The sequence below is a fragment of the Microcaecilia unicolor genome, chromosome 1, assembly GCF_901765095.1.
Source record: "Microcaecilia unicolor chromosome 1, aMicUni1.1, whole genome shotgun sequence".
NCBI classification, from domain to species: Eukaryota; Metazoa; Chordata; class Amphibia; order Gymnophiona; family Siphonopidae; genus Microcaecilia; species Microcaecilia unicolor.
Genome location: NC_044031.1, coordinates 498,408,726 through 498,430,511, shown reverse-complemented (window position 1 = coordinate 498,430,511; position 21,786 = coordinate 498,408,726). Strand labels below are relative to the sequence as shown.

Genomic DNA, 21,786 nt, shown 5'->3' with positions numbered 1-21,786 from the left:
CAAGAGTTAGCCCAGTCAGCCCCGGAAATGCAATCTGCTAGCCAATTTGAAATGGTGCATTTCCCTACAGCCACACCCCTCTATCTGGGATCAAAAGAAACAAACAATTGGGTGGGCGGTCTGTGGGGGCTTGTCCGCTCCAGATAGAAGGCCAATGCTCGCTTGCAGTCCAATGTGTGCAGCTGATGTTCAGCAGGGCGGGTATGAGGACGGGGAAAGAATGTTGGCAAGACAATTGACTGGTTCAGATGGAACTCCGACACCACCTTTGGCAAGAACTTAGGGTGAGTGCGAAGGACTACTCTGTTATGATGAAATTTGATGTATGGAGCGTGGGCTACCAAGGCTTGAAGCTCACTGACTCTACGAGCTGAAGTAACTGCCACCAAGAAAATGACCTTCCAGGTCAAGTACTTCAGATGGCAAGAATTTAGTGGCTCAAAAGGAGGTTTCATCAGCTGGGTGAGAACGACATTGAGATCCCATGACACTGTAGGAGGTTTGATGGGGGGCTTTCACAAAAGCAAACCTCTCATGAAGCAAACTAAAGGCTGTCCTGAGATCGGCTTACCCTCTACACGGTAATGATAAGCACTAATTGCGAGTTTCAGCAAAGTCTTCCACACCAGAGGTATGGGAAGATAAGCATACAGGAGGCCCTCTCCCCAATGAAGGAGAAAGGCATCCGACGCTAGCCTGCCGTAGGACTGAAGTCTGGAACAGAACTGAGGGACCTTGTGGTTGACTCGAGTGGCAAAGAGGTCCACCAAGGGGGTGCCCCACGCTTGGAAGATCTGGCGCACCACTCTGGAATTGAGTGACCACTTGTGAGGTTGCATTATCCTGCTCAACCTGACGGCCAGACTGTTGTTTACGCCTGCCAGATACGTGGCTTGGAGAAACATGCCGTGTTGGCGAGCCCAAATCCACATTCTGACGGCTTCCTGACACAGGGGGCGAGATCCGGTGCCCCCCTGCTTGTTGATGTAATACATGGCAACCTGATTGTCTGTCTGAATTTGAATAATTTGATGGGATAGCCGATCCCTGAAAGCCTTTAGAGTGTTCCAAAACGCTCGCAACTCCAGAAGACTGATTTGAAATCGTTTTTCCTGGAGGGACCAACTCCCCTGGGTGTGAAGCCCATCGACATGAGCTCCCAACCCCAGGAGAGACGCATCCGTCGTCAGCACTTTTTGTGCCTGAGGAATTTGAGACGGACGTCCCAGGGTCAAATTGGATCGAATTGTCCACCAATGCAGGGATTTGAGAAAACTCGTGGACAATCGGATTACGTCCTCTAGACTTCCTGCAGCTTGGTACCACTGGGAAGCTAGGGTCCATTGAGCTGATCGCATGTGAAGACGAGCCATGGGAGTCACATGAACTGTGGAGGCCATGTGGCCGAGCAATCTCAACATCTGTCGAGCTGTGATCTGCTGAGAGGCTCGTACCCAAGAGACGAGAGCCAGGAGATGGTCAGCCCTCTGCTCTGGAAGGTAGGCACGAGCCGTCCGAGAATCCAGCAGAGCTCCTATGAATTCTAGTCTTTGTACTGGAAGAAGGTGGGACTTTGGGTAATTTATCACAAACCCTAGTAGTTCCAAGAGTTGAATAGTCATCTGCATTGACTGTAGAGCTCCTGTCTCTGAGGTGTTCTTCACCAGCCAATCGTCAAGATAAGGGAACACATGCACTCCCAGTCTGCGTAGAGACGCCGCTACTACCGCCAGGCATTTCGTGAACACCCTGGGTGCAGAGGCGAGACCAAAAGGTAGCACACAGTACTGAAAATGCCGTGTTGCCAGACGGAATCAAAGATACTGCCTGTGAGCTGGCAGTATCGGGATACGAGTATATGCATCCTTTAAGTCCAGAGAGCATAGCCAATCATTTTCCTGAATCATGGGAAGAAGGGTGCCCAGGGAAAGCATCCTGAACTTTTCTCGGACCAGATATTTGTTCGGGGCCCATCCCCCATTTTCTTTTCCACAAGGAAGTACCTGGAATAGAAACCCTGCCCTTCCTGCCCCGGTGGCATGGGTCGACTGCATTGGTGCTGAGAAGGGCGGAGAGTTCCTCTGCAAGTACCTGCTTGTGGTGGGAGCTGAAGGACTGAGCTCCCGGTGGGCAATTTGGCGGTTTTGATATCAAATTGAGGAAGTATCCTAACCGGACTATTTGAAGAACCCACTGATTGGAGGTTATGAGAGGCCACCTTTGGTGAAAAAATTTTAGCCTCCCTCCAACCGGCAGATCGTCCGGCACAGACACTTTGATCTTGGCTATGCTGCACTGGAGCCAGTCAAAAGCCCGTCCCTTGCTTTTGCTGGGGAGCTGCAGGGGCCTGTTGAGGCACACGCTGTTAACGAGAACGAACGCGCTGGGGCTTAGCCTGAGCAGACTGTCGGGAAGGTGGATTGTACCTACGCTTATTAAAAGCGTAGGGAGTATGCCTCTTTCCCCCATAAAACGTCTACCAGTTGAGGTAGATGCTGAAGGCGCCCGGTGGAAGAGTTTGTCGAAAGGTGTCTCTCTGGTGGAGGTGCTCCACCAACTGCTTGGCTTTCTCACCAAAAACATTATCCCCCCGGAAAGGGGCATCCGCCACATGCTGCTAGACTCTACTGTCCAGGTCAGTGGCATGTAGCCATGAGAGTCTGTGCATCACTATACCTTGAGCAGCAGCCCTAGATGCAACAACAAAAGTATCGTAAGCACCCCTGGACAGGAATTTACGACACGCCTTCAGCTGCCTGACCACCTCCTGAAACAGCTTGGCCTGCTCCGATGGGAGCTTGTCAACCAAGTCCACCAACTGCCGCACATTATTCCGCATGTGAATGCTCGTGTACAGCTGGTAAGACTGAATTTTGGGCACGAGCATAGCAGAATGGTAGGCCTTCCACCCAAAAGAATCCATAGTTCTAGACTCACGCCCAGGGGGCGCCGAGGCGTAATTCCTAGAACTCTTGGCCTTCTTAAGGGCCAAATCCACCACACCAGAGTCATGAGGCAATTGGGTCTTCATCAACTCTAGATCCCCGTGGATTCGATACTGGGATTCAATCTTTTTGGGAATGTGGGGATTAGTTAGTGGCTTTGCCCAGTTCATCATCAATGTCTGTTTGAGGACATTATGAAGAGTAACAGTGGACGATTCCTTAGGAGGTGATGGATAGTCCAGGACCTCGAACATCTCAGCCCTGGGCTCATCCACAGTCTCCACAGGGAAGGGAATGGCCGTAGACATTTCCCAAATAAAAGAGAAGAAGGAAAGACTCTCCAGGGGAGAAAGCTTCCTCTGAGGTGAGGGAGTAGGATCAGAGGGAAGACCACAGGATTCCTCGTCAGAGAAATACCTGGTGTCTGCCTCTGCTTCCCACGAGTCCTCTCCTTCGGAATCAGACATAAGTTCACGGACTTCAGTCTGAAGCCAGGCCCGCCTCGACGTCGAGGAACGATCTCCTCCATGACGGTGTCGAGAGGAAGACTCCTGTGCCGCACGCGATTAAGCTTCCTCCAACGACGCCGGCGGGGAGTCAACCTGGGTGGCAGGTGGTACCGGCGTCGGACACTGCACCACGGGCGATGAGCCTACTGTCGCCTCTCTTGATGGTACCGATGGCGCAAGCACCTGCGGTACCGAAACAGACGGTACCGACAGCGCAAGCACCGAGGGTACCGGAGATGGTCACAACAGCTCTCCCAGAATCTCTGGTAGAATGGCCCTGAGGCTCTCGTTCAGAGTGGCTGTAGAGAAAGGCAAAGGAGCCGGTACAGGCGACGATGCTAGAACCTGCCTGGGGCGCAGAGGCGGTACCGGGCTGTCCGGAAAAGAGCGCACCGACACCTCCTGAATGGAGGGCGAGCGATCCTCCCGGCGTCGGAACTTCTCGGGAGCCGAATCCTTCGGTTTCCAGGAGCTCTCGGTACCGTGTCGGGAGGGTGACCGATGACGATGCTTCTTAGCCTTCTGGTACCGAAGAGGAAGACGTGGAATCCACATGTCTCCTCGGGGCTGGGTCCGAAGGAGGTCGATCCCGGGGGGCCTGCAGAACAGGAGCCCTCGAGGCAGGTGGAGACCCACTCGATGGTTCACTGCTACCAGCGTGGGATCTCTGGACAGCCATTACCTGCACTCCGGACGTCGATGCACTCTCAGATACCGACATTGATACCTGCGACGACCTCGGTACCGCTGGCTCCATCGATACTGAAAAACCAGACCTAGCTCCGAACAGAACGTTCCACTGAGCTAGTCTCGCCGCCTGGGTCCTCTTCTTTAACTGGAGGCACAGCGTACAGGCGTTGGGGCGATGATCAGCTCCCAAACACTGAAGACACAAGACGTATCTGTCAGTGAGCAAAATTGTCCGGCTGCACTGAGTGCACTTTTTGAAGCCGCTGGTAGGCTTCGCGGACATGGGCGGAAAAATCACGCCGGCGAGGTTGAACGCGATGATGCCTGAAAAAGGAACACCAAGAAAAAAAGGGGAAAAAAAAGACCCGCACGGGGGACCAAAATGGCCGCTAACGAAAAAGAAACGAAACTTAGCGGAAAGAAAGAAGAAAATAAAGGAAAGTTATTTTTAAGTTTTTTTTGTTTTGTTTTTTTAAGAAAAAACCGAGTAGACTCGGAAAAAGGCGCCGAAACCGGCGAAAACACGGAAAGTCCGCAGCGAGGAGGTCTCTGGGGCAGAGACGCAGCAAAGCAGTGTCCCGAGCTGCGGAAAAAACAAGACTGACGAGCACGCTCGCGTTCGAGCAGGAAGACGGTTGCGCATGCGCAGTGCGCACTGAATCGCGAGGCTAGCAAACTTTTGTTGCTAGGGAGATTCTCCGGTCCTGGGGCTGCCGTTGGATGTCACCCACAAGCGAGAACAAGCAGCCTGCTTGTCCTTGGAGAAATTCAGGTACACTGGATATTTCTATGCCTCCGTTCCTTCAACGGCAGTTCAGGACGTCCTTTGATATGCCTCCATCCATGCGACGGCAGTTGAAGACATCCAAAATGTGAATGTCTGCGAGAAGGACGCTCATGACTGCTATGCCTCCAACACCCCCTTTTATTTATTTGGATTTTGGATCACAAGTAGCAGCAGTGGGATTTGAACCGGCCACCTCTGGATTGCTAGACCCGTGATTTAACCACTAGGCCACTCCTCCACTCCCTTGAAATTTGGCCATTCCTGTGGGGGCACTATGCAGGTCCCTGTGGGGGGGGGGGGGGGGGTGGAGGTATGTGTGTGTCAGCGGAGGCATAACGAGGGCGTGGACGTCCTTCTTTCAATCATTTTAGACGTCCTCAACTGCCCCCCCCCCCCCCCCCCACAGGGATGGCCAAATTTCAAGGGAGTGGAGGCTCTCTGAATGCCTCCATCCGTAATTCTCCTTTTATACCCTTTTCTCCCATAGACTAGTATTGGAAGTACAAAGTCAGCATTTCTCTCATATTCCAGCCCATTCTAGCAAATTCTATCTTTACAGAAGCAAAGTTCTTCATAACATATTTGTTGATAATAAGTAAGGTCAATAAAGTTATCCTACTTTGCAAAAACCATCTTCCCAGCAATTAAAGTTATGTCTCCATTATCTGCTTCCATGGTCAATAGCAAATTTCCCCTCTTATAGTATTCTCTTGCCACACATATCTTTGTTAGGACTCCATATCTCCAACAGAAGGAGCAAGCTGACATGAGACTCTCATTCTGTATAATTTCTTATGACTTAGCTTCTCAGTGATTCTTAACCTGTCCATAGCCTATTCACACAGGCTTTGCTCATAATTCTGTTACTGCTGTAAAGTTATTTTATGGTTCATAACCTGCATGTCCCATATAAACAGTTCTTTCTTAAACTGAGCAATGTTCTACAAAGAACAAAGTTCAACAGGCAAGCTGCTCCACAATTTAGAGCCAGTCATACCCTCTGGGTTATCACTTCCATATACAGAGATCACAAAGAGCGGGGTCATGATTTGGCCCAAGGCACCCAATACACCAATTCTGCGGGTCCATGACAGAAATTACGCACCTACATTTGGCACACCACTTGAAGCAACTGGGGGGGGGGGGGGGGGGGAGGGGGGATGGTCTTCTTGGACACTGAAAAAAATCTCAGCTACAATAAACTCCTCAAACTTGAGCCGCAAAAAAGAGGGAGTATTCAAATTGAGGACAGGGCTGCGCCCTAACCACACAGCCACTCATATAAAAAGAGAGGAAACCTAAAAATGCCGAAAAAAGAACTAAAAAAAAAGTAACAGGAAAGTAAAACTGGAAACTTAACAGAAAAAAAAAAGGAATACCTACATGGGAAGGCACTTACTGAAAACTACAGCCAGCATGAGGGAAAGAACACAAAGCACATCCCCTCAGCTCCATGGAAAAAAAAGAAGACTGGAGGACCCGCTCATGCATTGGATGGGAAGGCACCAGCCCATGTGCCTACACTGTAAGCTAGTCAGTGTCCACACCGGGCTCAGTCAGATGACGTAACCCACATGTGAGAACAGGAAGGCCTGCTTGTCCTCTGAGAATACATGAAATAAAACTGAAAAAAAAAATTGTGAGGGGAGGGGGTAGAACAGTGTGGTATAGGCATTTCTGGGAAGTATTTTATAAAAAGGCACATAAGCATCTATATTGCCTTTATAAAATAGATGCCTTTTTAGATTTCTCATAAAGGCAAAACCCATTATAAAATCAGGACTTTAATATATAAAATGTAATTTTTTTTTTTTTTTTAGTAATTGCTTTTCATGCTTTTAAAACACAACTTGAATTAGACCTTATTACAAGGTATTTCTGCTACTACAGTTCTTATGTAAAAAGTTTATTGCTTTCTTTGCTACTTGACTCCATTTATGTTACCTGAATATTTCACTTCATGATGGATTGTTGTACTTGAGTATTGTGTCTCTCGTTGTGGATATTAAAAAGCAATTTATAAACTAAGTGAAAAGAAAATTTGACAGACAGTAAGTTTTTCCAGAATATCCACAACAAACATAAATGAGAAATGTGTCATTTTCTGGGTCCCCAAAGGATGAACATTTCTTTCATGCATATTCATTATGAATTGTGGACACCTGAAAACTCAACTAACTGAAGTCAATTGGGCAGGTTTAGGAATTGCTACTGCACAAAATGCATAATCAAACATTTCGGGGTCCTTTTACTAAGCTGTGGTAAGTGCAAGTGCATGCTTTCCGCACCTTAAAAGGACTTACTGAAAGAGGTCCTGCAGTTATAGCCTGAGGTTAGTGAACACCATGCGCTAAAAATATTTTCAGGTTTTTCACAGAGGGGGCATGTCAAGGGGTAGAGAGAGGGTGTGCCGAACTGATCAGTTAGCGCACCACGTGCTGATTAGTGCACGATTAGTAAATGAGCCCTTGCCACTTACAAAATAAATGTCGGTAAGTGCTCACACACTAATTTGTTTTAATGGATGCATGGCCATTAATAAGAAAAATGGGAAATTGGCCATTTTACTACTGCAGTAAAATAAGAAAAATCATAAGAGACCTACAGCCTCTACTCCAGGAGGATGAATTACTGAAAGAGATATTCCCATCCCCACCAGTGCTGCCCTACCGACAGCCACACAACTTAAAACACAAGCTAATCAGAAGTAAACTCCCAACACAGACTGAAAAAGAAAAGGGCACGTTTCCCTGTAACATATCCAGCAGCAAGCTATGCCAAAACATTTCACAGGACCCCACAGTCATTCACAAAGGAAAAACATTCAACATTAAGGAATCTTTCACATGCTCATCTTCCAATGTGGCATATATCATTCAGTGTAAAAAATGTAACGAAGGATGCTATATTGGAGAAACAAGCCAGATGCTTAAGACAAGATTCAATTTACATAGACATAACATGAAGAAAGCTGGTGCCAGTCAGATTCCCACCCCTGTGGGCCAACACTTTACAGGACCAGGACACTGCACCAGTGATTTCACAGTAAGAATCCTGAAGGGTAACTTTAAAACAATACAGGAACGTAAGACCTTTGAAGTCAGAATGATTGAATATTTTGACACCCAACAGACAGGACTTAACAAGGATCTGGGTTTTCTAGCCCATTATAAACCATAAAGTTGTATTGCTCTGTTTATCACTCTCCTCTCAACTACCCACACCCATCCTGTTAGACTATCAATGAAATGAAATGCTTTGATGTACCCATGCATACCTCCTACCCACCCCCACCTTGCTAGACTGTCATTGAAATGCTTTGATGCTTCACTTATACATACTATCAACTAACACATTTGCTTATTTTCGATCTGACGAAGGGCAACCTTCGAAAGCTAATCAAGAAATATATTATGTCCAATAAAAAAAGGTATCATCTTATTTTCTTTTCCATGTTTTATTTTGTTTGATTTCTATTGATAACCTTTAAAAGTGGACTAACACGGCTACCACACCTCACTACAGCAGTAGAAAGTCACCTTAGCGCATGCAACAAGGGTGAGCTAAGCCCACTTTTCCCCCCTCACCTTTGTAAAAGGACCCCTTATTGATGCTATTACAAGCGTACACATAGGCTATACTAATGATTAATGCTAATAGATGGTAAAATATAATATAAAATCATCTACATGCCACAATGCATTCATCCCTCACTTATTCCTTTAAGGACATGGTTCAATACCAATCTGTATATTCAATGCTGGTGTCCAGATTGTTGCTGCACCTACTATCTGGATACACTGGTGAGTGGTTGCACTAGCTGGATAGCGGCAATATTCTGCCAGGAACCTGGAGAGTGGTGTGATTGCTCTTTTACCTACAGGGTCAAGTACTCTGTGTAATTGAAAAAAAAAAAGTGTGACTTCATGATGATTGTACCTGGTGATCTTAACACTGGCGAAACAGATAAGAAAAAGAGATAGCAAAAAGCCAAGGATGCTTGGGTACATAGGGAAAGGAATGATGACGGTGGAAAAAAAGCAGGAGACTGTGTCTGTATATATCTGTGGTGAGACTTCATTTAGAGAACTGTGTACAACTCTACAAAAACACAAATGACAATTAAACTTCCAATGCACTTACATTGTCTATGGATTTAAGTCGAAGTCCAATTTTTCCAGCTTGATCCTTACATAAGATTACTTCACGGATACCCTGTTTGATTTCTGCTCTACGCAATCCAATATCATTTCCAGTTACAGGGGCCACCATGTGATTCACTGCAGGTGGTCTGGAAATCAGCTGCTGATTTAAAAATATATATATATTCACTAAGGAAACTGCACAGTTATGTTTTGATATAACTGAATTGCCAGGAAATGTTAGGATGTTAAGTTTCTTTACAACGTCCAACATTATTTAACCAACGAGTAAAGACATTCTTTAGCTTTTCAAAAGCAGAATCAGTACTGTATATAAGAAAGTTGACTTGCTCCTCTACCTTGTTCACTAATCCCCCCACATCGATACTCTCATGGCTTGCCCTATTTCTGAACAACCTACTAGTAATAATCTATTATTACCTACTGGTAATAATCTTCCTAGAGAGATGGGTCGCATCGCTCTCACTCCCATCCCCAAAGCCTAAAAATTAGACCTATTCTCTGTGGCTAACTTCAGACCCACAGCTGGAGTTCTCCTACTCACCAAATTGCTTGAAACCCTAGTTGGTCACTGTCACGAAACACCTAGCCACCCGCCCGGGGTTACCCTACAGCCACTTAAGAGGGTCTATCCCCAGCACAGCTCATGTCTGCCTGAACCTGCCACTTGTGCTCTACACTAGAATCTGCTCTACATTAGCACCTTCCTCCCACCGACTGGGTCACAACCACCTCTTGACGAGTCTTCTGCTCTCAAATTATCCCCAGTGATTTCTAGGTTACTGTGCCACAATCCCAGTGGTCCCACAGTTCCCAGAAAGCACTCACAGACCCAACACACAAACCACCAGGAATCTTTATCAGTCCAGACAGGCAGGGTGAACAATTAAGTTTATTCTCTTTAAAATAAATTTGAACAATGAACCAAAAGAAGTGCAAACAGCAACTGAAATATGAATCAATTATAACACTAAACATTTATTTACTTCCTAAACAGTACCTGGGGAGATCAAGACATATAGCTGTTCACCAGTTATCAAAACACAATTGTTTTTTTACAGGGTTTCAGCAAACAGCTCTCTCCCCCATCCTGGGCTGAAACTGAAGCAATAGCCAGCAACTGCTGGGTAATTTCAAACTCCAGGCCAATCAGAGCCCAGAACAACATTTGAAAAAAAAAAAAATGGTTACATCCCTGTAAGGCACTTTCTATGTGCTAACTAAAAGAAAGAGAAGTCTGTAAACAGCTTTAAACAAACATGCACCATCTATCTATCTGCTGGCCAAACAGGAGAAATTCAATTCAGAACATAAGACAGGAAAATATCCAATACATTTTACAGGCTTAAAACACACTTTCTTCACAGTCACCAACTTGCAAAACACAGAGAGGTTCAGCTGCTACCACTCCATGCAATTTGGATTCAGACCCCTATACAGCAAGGAATCACTTTTACTGGTTCTAACTTCCATTGTGAGGGAGCATTTAGCTAGAAACAGACCATCCTGCTCCAATTCGATATATCTGCTGCCTTTCACACTGTGGACCACGAGATATTATTGACTAGATTCGGTGACCTAGGGCTATCCGGTCCCATCTTGAACTGGTTCAGCGTCTTCCTGAAAAACCAATCCTACACGGTATGGAGAGAGGGAAAAATGTCCACTAGCTGGGTACCACTATGCAGTGTGCCTCAGAGCTCCCCACTATCCTCCTTGCTCTTCAACTTTTATATGAGCACCTTATCCCACATAGTTTTAAATGAAGGCAAACACTTATGCTCGTATGCCGACAACATCCTATTGCTAGTTCCTGTAGGATCCATGCAAAAGGAAACATATGACCGGATTTACCATGCAATGAACAATATTCACGATTGGACCTCTGATCAAATGCTCCAAGTGAACCAATCCAAGAGAAAAAATACTTTGGTTCTCTACCTACCCAAATGACATCCCCTCCAACTTGACCTTACCCAATGACATAAACCTCGAAGTAGCCAAATGTCAGCTTAGACTCCTCGCTATCCTTGGAATCTCTGATTGACAAAGTCTGGAAGACATCCTTCTTCCATATGCGACAGTTGAGGCTACTAAGACCATGCTTCCATAGATCTCTCTTCTCAATACTGGTGAAATTATTCATCTTATCCAACTTAGATTACTGCAACTCTTTATACATTGGATTAAACAACAACTACTCAGCAAATTACAACTCATACAAAACACCGCAGTGCAGCTGATCTATCGACTAAGGAAGTTCAAAAGCATTTCCACCCAACCAACTTCAAAACCATTTGCATTATATTTCAAGGTAATCAATAGAAATAAAACAAAATAAAACATGGAAAAGAAAATAAGATGATACCTTTTTTATTGGACATAACTTAATATATTTCTTGATTAGCTTTCGAAGGTTGCCCTTCTTCATCAGATCGGAAATAAGCAAATGTGGTAGATAACAGTATGTATATGTATATGTATATATATATATGTATATATATATATATATATATATATATATATATATATAAGCATCAAAGCATTTCAGTGACAATCTAACAGGGTGTCGGGACAGCATTTTACAAAACAAGAACACTGTACCAGTGACTTCATAGTAAGAATCCTGAAAGGTAACTTTTAAATACAGGAACGTAAGACTTTTGAAGTCAAAATGATTGAATATTTTGACACCCAATAGACAGGGCTTAACAAGGATCTGGGTTTTCTAGCCCATTATAAACCATAAAGTTGTATTGCTCTGTTTGTCACCCTCCTCTCACCAATCCACCCCCATCCTGGTAGACTATCACTGAAATGCTTTGATGTTCCCATGCATATCTCCTACCCGCCCCCACCCTGTTAGATTGTCACTGAAATGCTTTGATGTTTCACTTATATATATAGTCATCTACCACATTTGCTTATTTCCGATCTGACGAAGAAGGGCAACCTTCGAAAGCTAATCAAGAAATGTATTAAGTTATGTCCAATAAAAATGGTATCATTTTATTTTATTTTCCATGTTTTATTTTATTTCTATTGATTACCTTTAAAAGTGGACTAACATGGCTACCACACCTCTCTACATTACATTTCAAGTACTAAGAGGACTCTACCCCAAATCACTGTTACTATAAATCTACCAGACTCCATATGTAATGAGTTTATCTTGTTGAGCAGACTGGCCTAGAATTAAAATATTGGGGGTCTTCTTATAAAAAGGTATAAAAACAGAAATTGAACTCCACTATAAAAAAGGAAACACACCAAGAAAGCACCATACACAAAGACAAATAGCTTACTGGTGATGTCAATCCTCTCCCCAAACTATTAAAACCACATGCAGTTTGAAATAAATGAGTCTTTAGATTGGCCTAGAATTAAAATATTGGGGGTTGTCTTATAAAAGGTTGAGACAGTCTGCTCAACAAGATATACATATGAAGTATCACACTGAGTTTACCTAATCTTGATTGGTCCTTGACATTTTCAGGGCACAGACCGTAGAAGTCTGCCCGGCACTGTCCTTGTTCTAAAATTTCTCAAGTTGCCACAGGCCCTGAAAAGCTCCACTCCAGCCCATCCAAGTCTATTCAGCCATGATCAGGACATAGACTGTAGAAGTCTGCCCAGTACTGACTTTCTTTCCCAATTATCAGTGTTGCTACCTAATCTCCACTAAGCTTATTCATTCCTTCTAAAGAAGATTCCTTTGTGTTTATCCCACACATTTTTTAAAAATTCTGTTACCTTTTGCATCACCACCACTTCTTGCGGGAGGGCATTCCATATCTATCACCCTATTAGTGAAAATAATACTTCCTGACATTCCTGAGCCAGCTCACTTTCAACCTCAATTCATGTCCCCATCTCTGGAAAAGGTTTATTTGTGGATTAATGTCTTTGAAATATTTGTATGATATTACCCGTTTCTCCTTTCCGTCAAACATGTTCCGGTCAGCAAGTCTCTCCTCGTCCTCTTGCTATGCAAACCCCATGCCATTTTCATCACTTTTCTTTGAACCGCTTCAATTCTTTACATCCTTAGCAAGATATGGTCTCCAAAACTGAATACTCCAAGTGAGGCCTCACCAATGACTTGTACAGGGGAACTGACACCTTCTTTCTTCTACTGGTTATACTCCTCTCTATGCAGCCTAGCATCCATATAGCCGCAGTCACTGCCATGTCGCATTCTTCTGTCACCTTGAGAACATCGGACACCCGAGCCGAGCTTACCAATCTCTCCCCTCCTATCTGGTACATTTCTTTTGGATTTCTAGAACCCAACTGCATCACACTGCATTTCATTACATTTTAACTGCCAGACCCCTGACCATTCTTCCGTTTGGAGATCCCTTCTCGTGGTTTCTACTCTCTCCAAGGTATCCATTCTATTGGCTATCTTCATATCCTACATAAAAAGGCAAACTTTTCCTTCTAACCCTTCAGCAAGGTCTCTCACATATATATTAAACAGAATTGGCCCCAGCACCCATCCCTAACGCACTCCACTACTCACTTTATTTTCCTCCAAGCATATTCCATTTATACCACCCTCTCTTGCCTATCCAATCCAGTTCACCACTTTGGGTCCCAAGTTCAGTCCTCTCAGCTTATCCATGAGTCTTGTGAGGGACTGGATCAAAAGCTTTGCTGAAATCCAAGTAGATTACATCTAGTGCATGCCCTTCATCCAGTTCTTTGGTCACCCAGTCAAAGACGACTCATTTGGCAGGATTTTCCTGTGGTGAACTATATCTCCTTGGGTCTTGATGTATAGTCATGGCTACCACTTATGGTCCCTCTGAACTTCATCTTAGTGCTAACTGTGCTTTCAGAGGCATCCTGTGTCCCCCCCCATCACCACTCCCTATTAGCTTCTCCTGACCCTTGGATTTCATTACACACAATTCTTGTGGTCTGTATACATCTCCCACGCCTTTACTCAGAACTATTTTTATAATATCTGCTTGCTTTAAACTTCTACTATATATCTCAAAATCTCTATTTTAACAATAAGCAAATACTTTTATAATATCTGCTTGCCTTAAACTTCTAATATGTTATTCCACATCTCTATGTAACAATAAGTGATTATGTTCTAATCTATTACCACCATTGTAAGCCACATTGAGCCTGCAAAGAAGTGGGAAAATGTGGGATACAAATACAATAAATAAATAAATAAATTACAGCATCTTATTTAAGCTAGGTTTTCAACTGCATTTGATGTTTTTTCTATTTAAATTTTGGAAAGAAATTGGGTATCCTTGGCACAAAGATTATGACAGTCTTTAGAATGATATGAAGGTTTTGTAGTTGTACTCTTGGCATAGAGGACATATAGCACAGTATACAGTAATTGTGAGCTACTTATTTTTGTGAACCTCGATACTGCACTTAAAAGCATAACCAAATTAAAGGAGTCAATCTGGGATTTAGTTTGTCACCAATACCACTTAGGCTGCCAATCATAGCATGTGGCACTTCCTGTATGGTATGATCGAGTGTTAAGATACACAGACTTTCCCACCTTCTCCTATTACTACTATTATTTCTTAAGTGATTTTAAGTTTGTATGGCCAGCATTTCATTGGGATATGTTTATATGGAACACTAAGGCCAGCAGTGCCTGCATAATTCATCAACTGTAGCTCAAAATATCTCTATATAAAACATTGCTTACCCCCTGATAGTGAGTAGCTGGAACTACAGATAAACTTTTCTGTATCTCTTCTTCGTTAAGACTCAAGCCCATATATTCAGAAAGCTCAGGATACAACCTGGGATACAAGCCTGCTGGAAGCAAAACAAGAAATTCAATGCATGTGCTAATTATTCAGAAAAAGAACAAATATTCAAGCTTTCAGTTAACATGCTTGTTGATAATCATCAAAAAGCTGCAAATAAATTTTACCCTTAACAATTACTATTCCCTTTATACATAAATGGAAGAACTCTTCACCAATAAAGAGCACACATTTAGTTATTCTCAAGGGATGTTATGTATTCCAGCAGTTTTGTTGCTTTCTCTGATTGGCTAAAGATCTGGATCTTTTGTGCTTTTAATTACCATTCTACCTCATTTCAGTCACTAAATATGATCTTTGGATACCGTGGGATCTTGATTATAGAGACCTGTTTCTCTGCATTCTTGATTTAAAAAACAAAACCCTCTTTTTGTTGAGAGATCAGCATTAATCATAGCAATCAGAGGAAGAGCTATAGCAAACTATAAATTGCACCCTGTGTGACTTGCCTCCCCCACCCTAGAGTATCCAGCCCCCTTTCAAAGCCACCTTCACACCACCCCCGAATACTCCCCTAAATACATCCATCCCCTTCCAGGAACCCCACTCCCAGAAGACCACACACACACAGCCCCCCCCCCCTCCCCAGGGCTATTTCAGGGGAATTAGCTCAAACAGTAGAGTGCTCTCTTTGCATGTGAGGGGCAGTGGGATCAATGCCCATGTTTCTCCATGGAGCTTTTTCGGATTCTGCCAGATACTTGTGACCTGGATTGGCCACCACTGGAAGCAGGATACTGGGCTAGATGGACCATTCGTCTGACCCAGTAAGGCTATTCTTATATTAGATGCCCTGGTAATCTAGGGTAAGACAGGCAGCATCAATCCCCAGTGTTCAAAATAGCATCTGTGACCTCTAATGGTAGTCTTGCAAGATTATTGCTTGAGGTTGTGGCCGCCATTTTGAAACTGAAACTGGTACAGGTAGCAATAATTGTGGATCACTGATACCCACCCCTAACCAAATCACCAAGGCAACCTTCAGTTAAGTCGGGAGGGGGGGGCTACAAGGAGTGGTGGGGTGAGATGTTTTTTTGGGAGAGGGGTTTCTTCTAGTGAGGAAGAGGAGTGGAAAGGGAGATGCAGGCCAAACATAGAAGGCAATGAACAGAGTGTAACTTTGGCACCCCCGTCTCTCTTGTGCCGTGTGTGACCACACATACCTTGCTACAGCTCTGATCACAGGATCTAGAAAACGAAACTTACCTACCTGTAAGCAAGTGTTCTCTATGGAGTGCAGGACATCATCCAAAGCCCACACTTGAAAAGCTTCTGCCAGCTTTGAACATTTACAGAAGTTTCCAAGTCCATTGCGTTTGTGTACTAGGGATGTTTGACACTACCCATGTTATTTTTAATACAAAAGGAGAAATTAGGTCTTACCTAATAATTTTCTTTCAATTAGTCATCCTCACTATTCCAGAACCTGTGGGATAGTTGTGTCCAAACAGCACGTGGAGATACTGAGATGAAATACATCTCTCTTGGCATCCAGTCCAGCTCCTCAGGATTTAAGCAAGCAGTAAGGCAGCACTCAGAACACACACAACCATCTTAAAACAACTTGCTAACCTAACACTAACCAGGCCACATCTCCGGACAACTTGTAGAGAACAAGAGATACTATGCAGGAAGCACCATGCAAGCTGAGTGTCTATTTGTCCCATTACTTTGCACCAATTACACATCTCAGAAACCTCAAGTGGGCTTCTGGAATAGTGGGAAAGACTAATGGAAAGAAAATTATCAGGTAAGACCTAGTTTCTCCTTTCATTACATAGCTTCCCACTATTCCAGAATCTGTGAGATGTTCAAAAGCAATCCCTAGAATGGATGGGATTCTGGAACCACCGCCCTGAAAGCTGAAGCCCCAAAACTGGCTTCTGAATACACTAAATGTCCACCCTGTAGTGCTTCACAAAGGTATGCAGCGTTGACCACATTGCCCCCTTGCAAATATTCACCAGAGAGGGTAAGGTAGCGTCCGCCCAGAACGTCACTGTACACCTCTTAGATTGAACCCACAAAAACTGAAGAGTCTGCTTCCCTGCAAGCAAATAAGCTATGGGCTTGGAAGGCATGAGGCCAAGCCTCTGTTTACCAAAAAGCACAAACAGTCTTTCCGATCTGCAAAAAAACTCATTCATGACTTCCAGATATCTAGTGAGGACTCTATGCACATTGAGAAGTTTCATGGAAGAATACTGAGCCTCTTTGTCCTCTCTGCAAAAAGATGGAAGCTCCATAGATGGTATAAGCATTTCATCTCAAAACAATTTCAGAAGAAAGGAAGTAACCTTGCACATGGAGGCACTTGCCTCCAAAAAGAAAAAAAAAAGTATCCCAAGAAAGGAGAGCCTGAAGCTTTGAAACCCTACACGACAAAACAGCAGCCACCAAGAACGCCTCCACTGGGAGGCCGATCCATTCATTCGCCACCCTTTCCGGAGTAGTTTGTTTATTAATGCAGTAGCCTGAAAACCAGAGAAACTGGGTTTGATTCCCACTGTAGATCCTTGTGACTCTGGGCAAGTTACTTAACACTGTTGCCCCAAGTACAAATAAGTACCTGTATATTTATTGTTTGCATTTGTATCCCACATTTTCCCACCTCTTTGCGGGCTCAGTGTGGCTTACAATAAGATATGAATACAGAGAATACTGTTGATACAAATTGGTTATGGGTTACATTGTACAAGTTATGATAATCAAATTATCATTAGGAATTTCACAATGGGACATCAACAGGGAGACTTTGGGAGGAGATAATAGGAAGTTTAAGGGTAGTGTTAAGACATTTAGGCACATGGTTTACCTATTCCTGTAAGTATATGTATGAGTAATGTGGAATTGGGGGGAATGAGAGATCTTGAGTGGATGTGTGATGCATTGATGTAAGTGAGTGTAGACTCTACGTGTTTTGGTTTTTTCCGTAGATTGACTCAAACAAGTGGGTCTTCAGTAATCTGCGGAAGGATGCTTGTTCGTGGATCGCTCTTAAGTTGCATGGCAGTGAGTTCCAAAGCTGCGTGCTCGTGTGAGAAAAGGTTGACGCGTGTAGCGTCTTGTATTTCACACCCTTGAAGGTAGGGAAATGGAGGTTGAGGTATGTTCGGGAAGATCTCCTAGCATTTCTGGGTGGTAGGTCAATCAACTCGGACATGTAGGCTGGGGCTTCGCCGTAGATGATCTTGTGGACTAGTGTGCATACCTTGAAGGTGATGCGTTCCTTCAGTGGAAGCCAGTGTAGTTTCTCTCGTAGTGGTGTTGCCCTTTCATATTTTGGTTTTCCGAAGATGAGTCTGGCTGCTGTGTTCTGGGCTGTTTGAAGTTTCCTCAGTATTTGCTCTTTGCCGCCTGCGTATAATGAGTTGCAGTAATCCAGATGGCTGAGGACGAGGGATTGCACTAGGTTACGAAAGACGAATCTTGGGAAGAGTGGTCTTATCCTTTTCAGTTTCCACATGCAGTAGAACATCTTCTTAGTTGTGTTGTTTGCGTGGGTTTCCAGTGTTATGTGGCGGTCGATAGTGACTCCAAGGATTTTTAGCGTTTCTGAGATTGGAAGGTTTAGGTTTGGTGTGTTTATCGTGTTGAATTCGTTGGTGTTGTGTTGGGAGGTGAGTACCAGGCATTGAGTTTTTGCTGCATTTAATTTCAGACGGAATGTGTCTGCCCATGTGTTCATGATGTGTAGGCTTTGATTGATTTCGTTGGAGATTTCTTTGATGTCATGTTTGAAGGGGATATATATTGTCACATCATCAGCGTATATATGTGGATTGAGGTTATGGTTTGATAGGAGTTTTGCTAGGGGGATCATCATTAGGTTGAAAATAGTTGGTGAGAGGGGTGATCCTTGTGGAACTCCACATTCCGGTATCCATGCCTTGGACGTGGTTGAGTGTGATGTAACTTGATACGAGCGCAGGGTTAGGAACCCCTTGAACCAGCTTAGGACATTTCCTCCAATGCCGAAGTATTCAAGTATGTGTAGTAGGATTTCATGGTCGACCATGTCAAAGGCGCTTGACATGTCAAATTGTAGGAGGAGTATATTGTTCCCGGTTGCTATTATTTGCTTAAATTTGTTCATAAGGGTGACTAGTACTGTTTCTGTGCTATGGTTCGACCGGAATCCGGATTGGGCATCATGTAGTATTGAGTGTTTGTTTAGATAGTTTGTGAGTTGTTTGGTTACCATCCCTTCGGTTAACTTGGTTATTAGTGGTATGGATGGTACTGGTCTGTAGTTGGTAATTTCGCTCAGGTTTTTCTTTGTATCTTTTGGAATTGGGGTGAGTAAGATTTTTCCTTTTTCTTTTGGGAAGAGTCCATTTTGTAGCATGTAATTTACATGATTCGTTAGGTCAATTGTGAATTGTTGAGGGGCTGATTTCATGAGGCTGTTTGGGCATGCGTCTAGTTTGCAGTTGGATTTGGCATATTTTTTGAGAGCTTTAGAGATGAGGTCTTCTGGTAGTGGTTCGAACTCGGTCCAGGTTCTGTCTGCTGGGTGTGCTCCTTCTTCTGGGTCCAGACAGTCTAGAAGAGTGGCGTATTCTATGGGACTGGCGGGTATTTTGTGTCGTAATAGTATGATTTTCTCCTTGAAGTACTTCGCAAGGTTGTCGACGTCTGGTATATTTTCACCGTTATTTGTAACTGGTGTGGTATCTAGCAGTTTGTTCACAAGGCTGAAGAGTTTATGTGTGTCTTTGTAATTTGGTCCTATTATTGTTTTGTAGTGTTGTCTTTTTGTTTGTTTTATGGCGTATTTGTATTTTCTCCGAAGTAGTTTCCAGTCGTTTAGTGTTTGTTCGTCTTTCTTTTTGTTCCAAGCTCGTTCTAGTTTCCTGACTTGTGTTTTAAGTTTTTTCAGCTCTTCGGTGAACCATGGGTTTGTTTTTTTCCTGTGTGATGTTCTAGTTTGGGTTGGGGCGATTTTGTCTAATGTTGTTGTGCATAGTTCATCCCATTCTTGGAGGAATTGGATGGTGTCAGCGTTTGTTGTCCATTCGTACTGATAGATCTGTTGCCAGAATGTCGCGGAGTCTATTTTTCCTCTCGTTGTGTATGTTGTTCGCTCGGGTTTATTGGTCGTGTTTAAGTGTGTTTTTCGCCAGCAGAGAGTGACATTTGCTTTATGGTGGTCTGACCATAGTGTAGGTGTCCAACTTGTGTCCGTGATTATGATGGTTGAATCCGATTCGAATTTGTTCGTTATGATATCTAGTGTGTGTCCTTTTTTGTGAGTCGGTTGCATGTAAGGTGCTTGTAGGTCCCAAAGTTTTAGGAATTCTTTGAACTCTCGTGTGCTTAATGAGGTGTCATCTTCTAGGTGTAAGTTGATGTCTCCTAGTATGAGGATGTTTGAGGAAGATACGCAGGAATTTGAGATGAAATCCATGAGTTGTGTTTGGGAGTCTTGCCATTTCCCTGGGGGTCTGTAGAATAGGATTGTGTTGAGGTGGCCTGTTAGATTTGGATGGTTTATTCTTGTCGATGCAATTTCGAGTTGTGGGGAGGTAGATTCACCCGTGATTGTGATGGTGAATTCGGGTTTGTAAATTATAGCTATTCCACCTCCTCTTTTTATTCCATTCCTTGTCCAGTGGGTGATTTTGTATTCTGGTGGGCATATTTCTAAGATGGCTGGATCTGTAGGACTATGGAGCCAGGTTTCTGTGATAAATAGGAGGTCTAGTTTATCTGCGATGATCCAGTCTAGTATGTCTACTGAGTTCCTTACTGCTGATCTTGCATTGATGTATCCTAGATGAATTGAGCGATATGGTTCCAAGGGAGGGTTTGACGTGTTTATTTTTATTAGTTGTCTGTTCCTTCGGTGGTTGAATTTGTTGCTGTTATTGTTTTCCTCATTTTGTCGATTGTGTTCGTTTCCGGAGGCTATTGCTCTCGATTGGTTGTTGTGTCTTTGGTTTGGTGGGTTGTCACAAGGTTGTGCATATGATTGGTGAGTTGGTGGTGAGTTATTATGGGTGCTGTTTGGGGCGTACATTGTGTCTGTGTGAGTGTTGTATGATTTGTGAGTAATGGGGTTGTTGTTGTCTGTGTTGTTTTGGTTTGTTAAGTTGTTCATAGGCTGTGCATGGAATTGGTGTGTTGTGGTTGGCTTGTTATCGATGCTCTTCAGGGTGGGCATTGTGTGTGTGTGAGTGCTGTGCAATTTGTGGGTTATGGTGTTATTGTTGTCTGGGTCATAGGTAATGTTTGCGTGAGAAAGTAGGGTGATGCAGAAAATGGTTAGGAGTGTTTTACTGGTATTCATATCAGTGTTTAAGGCGCTGTAGCAAGCAATCTGCAAGTTTACATTCAAAGCAAAGCAGGCCTGTAATTGCATTTAAGCTTGGCAACATTTCATGCTAATCATGCTTGGTTAATCAGAGCAAGCACGCCTGTATTTACAGTTAAAGCATAGCAGTGAGCGTTATATATGTTGATCCAATTATCTCATTGTGCAAGGTGGCTCATTTGTCTGGAGGTCTTAAGCAAGCAGAGTGAGATAATTACATCTAGGTTAAAGCTATAGCAGTGCAAGTTACAATTTTTTTTTTTTTTCTTTGTTTTACAGTTGAACAAGGCTGTTCGCTTGCCTTGTATTTAGATCGATGTAGGCAATAGCAATTAAATTATGGAAGGTAGTATTATTTGGCTAGGCAGTTTAGTTGCCTTCTATATACAATATTTAAGATAATTAAAGCATCTGCATTAGATACTACTATTACTTAACATTCCCAGAGCGCCATAGAAGGTAGTATTATTTGGCTAGGCAGTTTAGTTGCCTTCTATATACAATATTTAAGATAATTAAAGCATCTGCATTAAATACTACTACTACTTAACATTCCCAGA

General features: G+C 43.5%; 1 protein-coding gene across 3 annotated transcripts in view; it reads right to left on the bottom strand.

Moving 5' to 3' along the window:
• The window catches only part of SDCBP (syndecan binding protein), a 129,069-nt gene that overhangs the window by 42,138 nt on the left and 65,145 nt on the right, over positions 1 to 21,786 (bottom strand). The window contains exons 4-5 of one of the 3 annotated variants that reach the window (XM_030214767.1): positions 14,787 to 14,899; positions 9,075 to 9,233 (exon numbers count right to left, since the gene is read on the bottom strand). In XM_030214767.1, the coding sequence (XP_030070627.1) occupies positions 9,075 to 9,233; positions 14,787 to 14,899 (272 nt within the window). Of the gene's footprint in view, positions 1 to 9,074; positions 9,237 to 14,786; positions 14,900 to 21,786 lie in introns of all 3 variants that reach the window. The other 2 variants (XM_030214760.1, XM_030214752.1) reach the window with 2 other exon arrangements.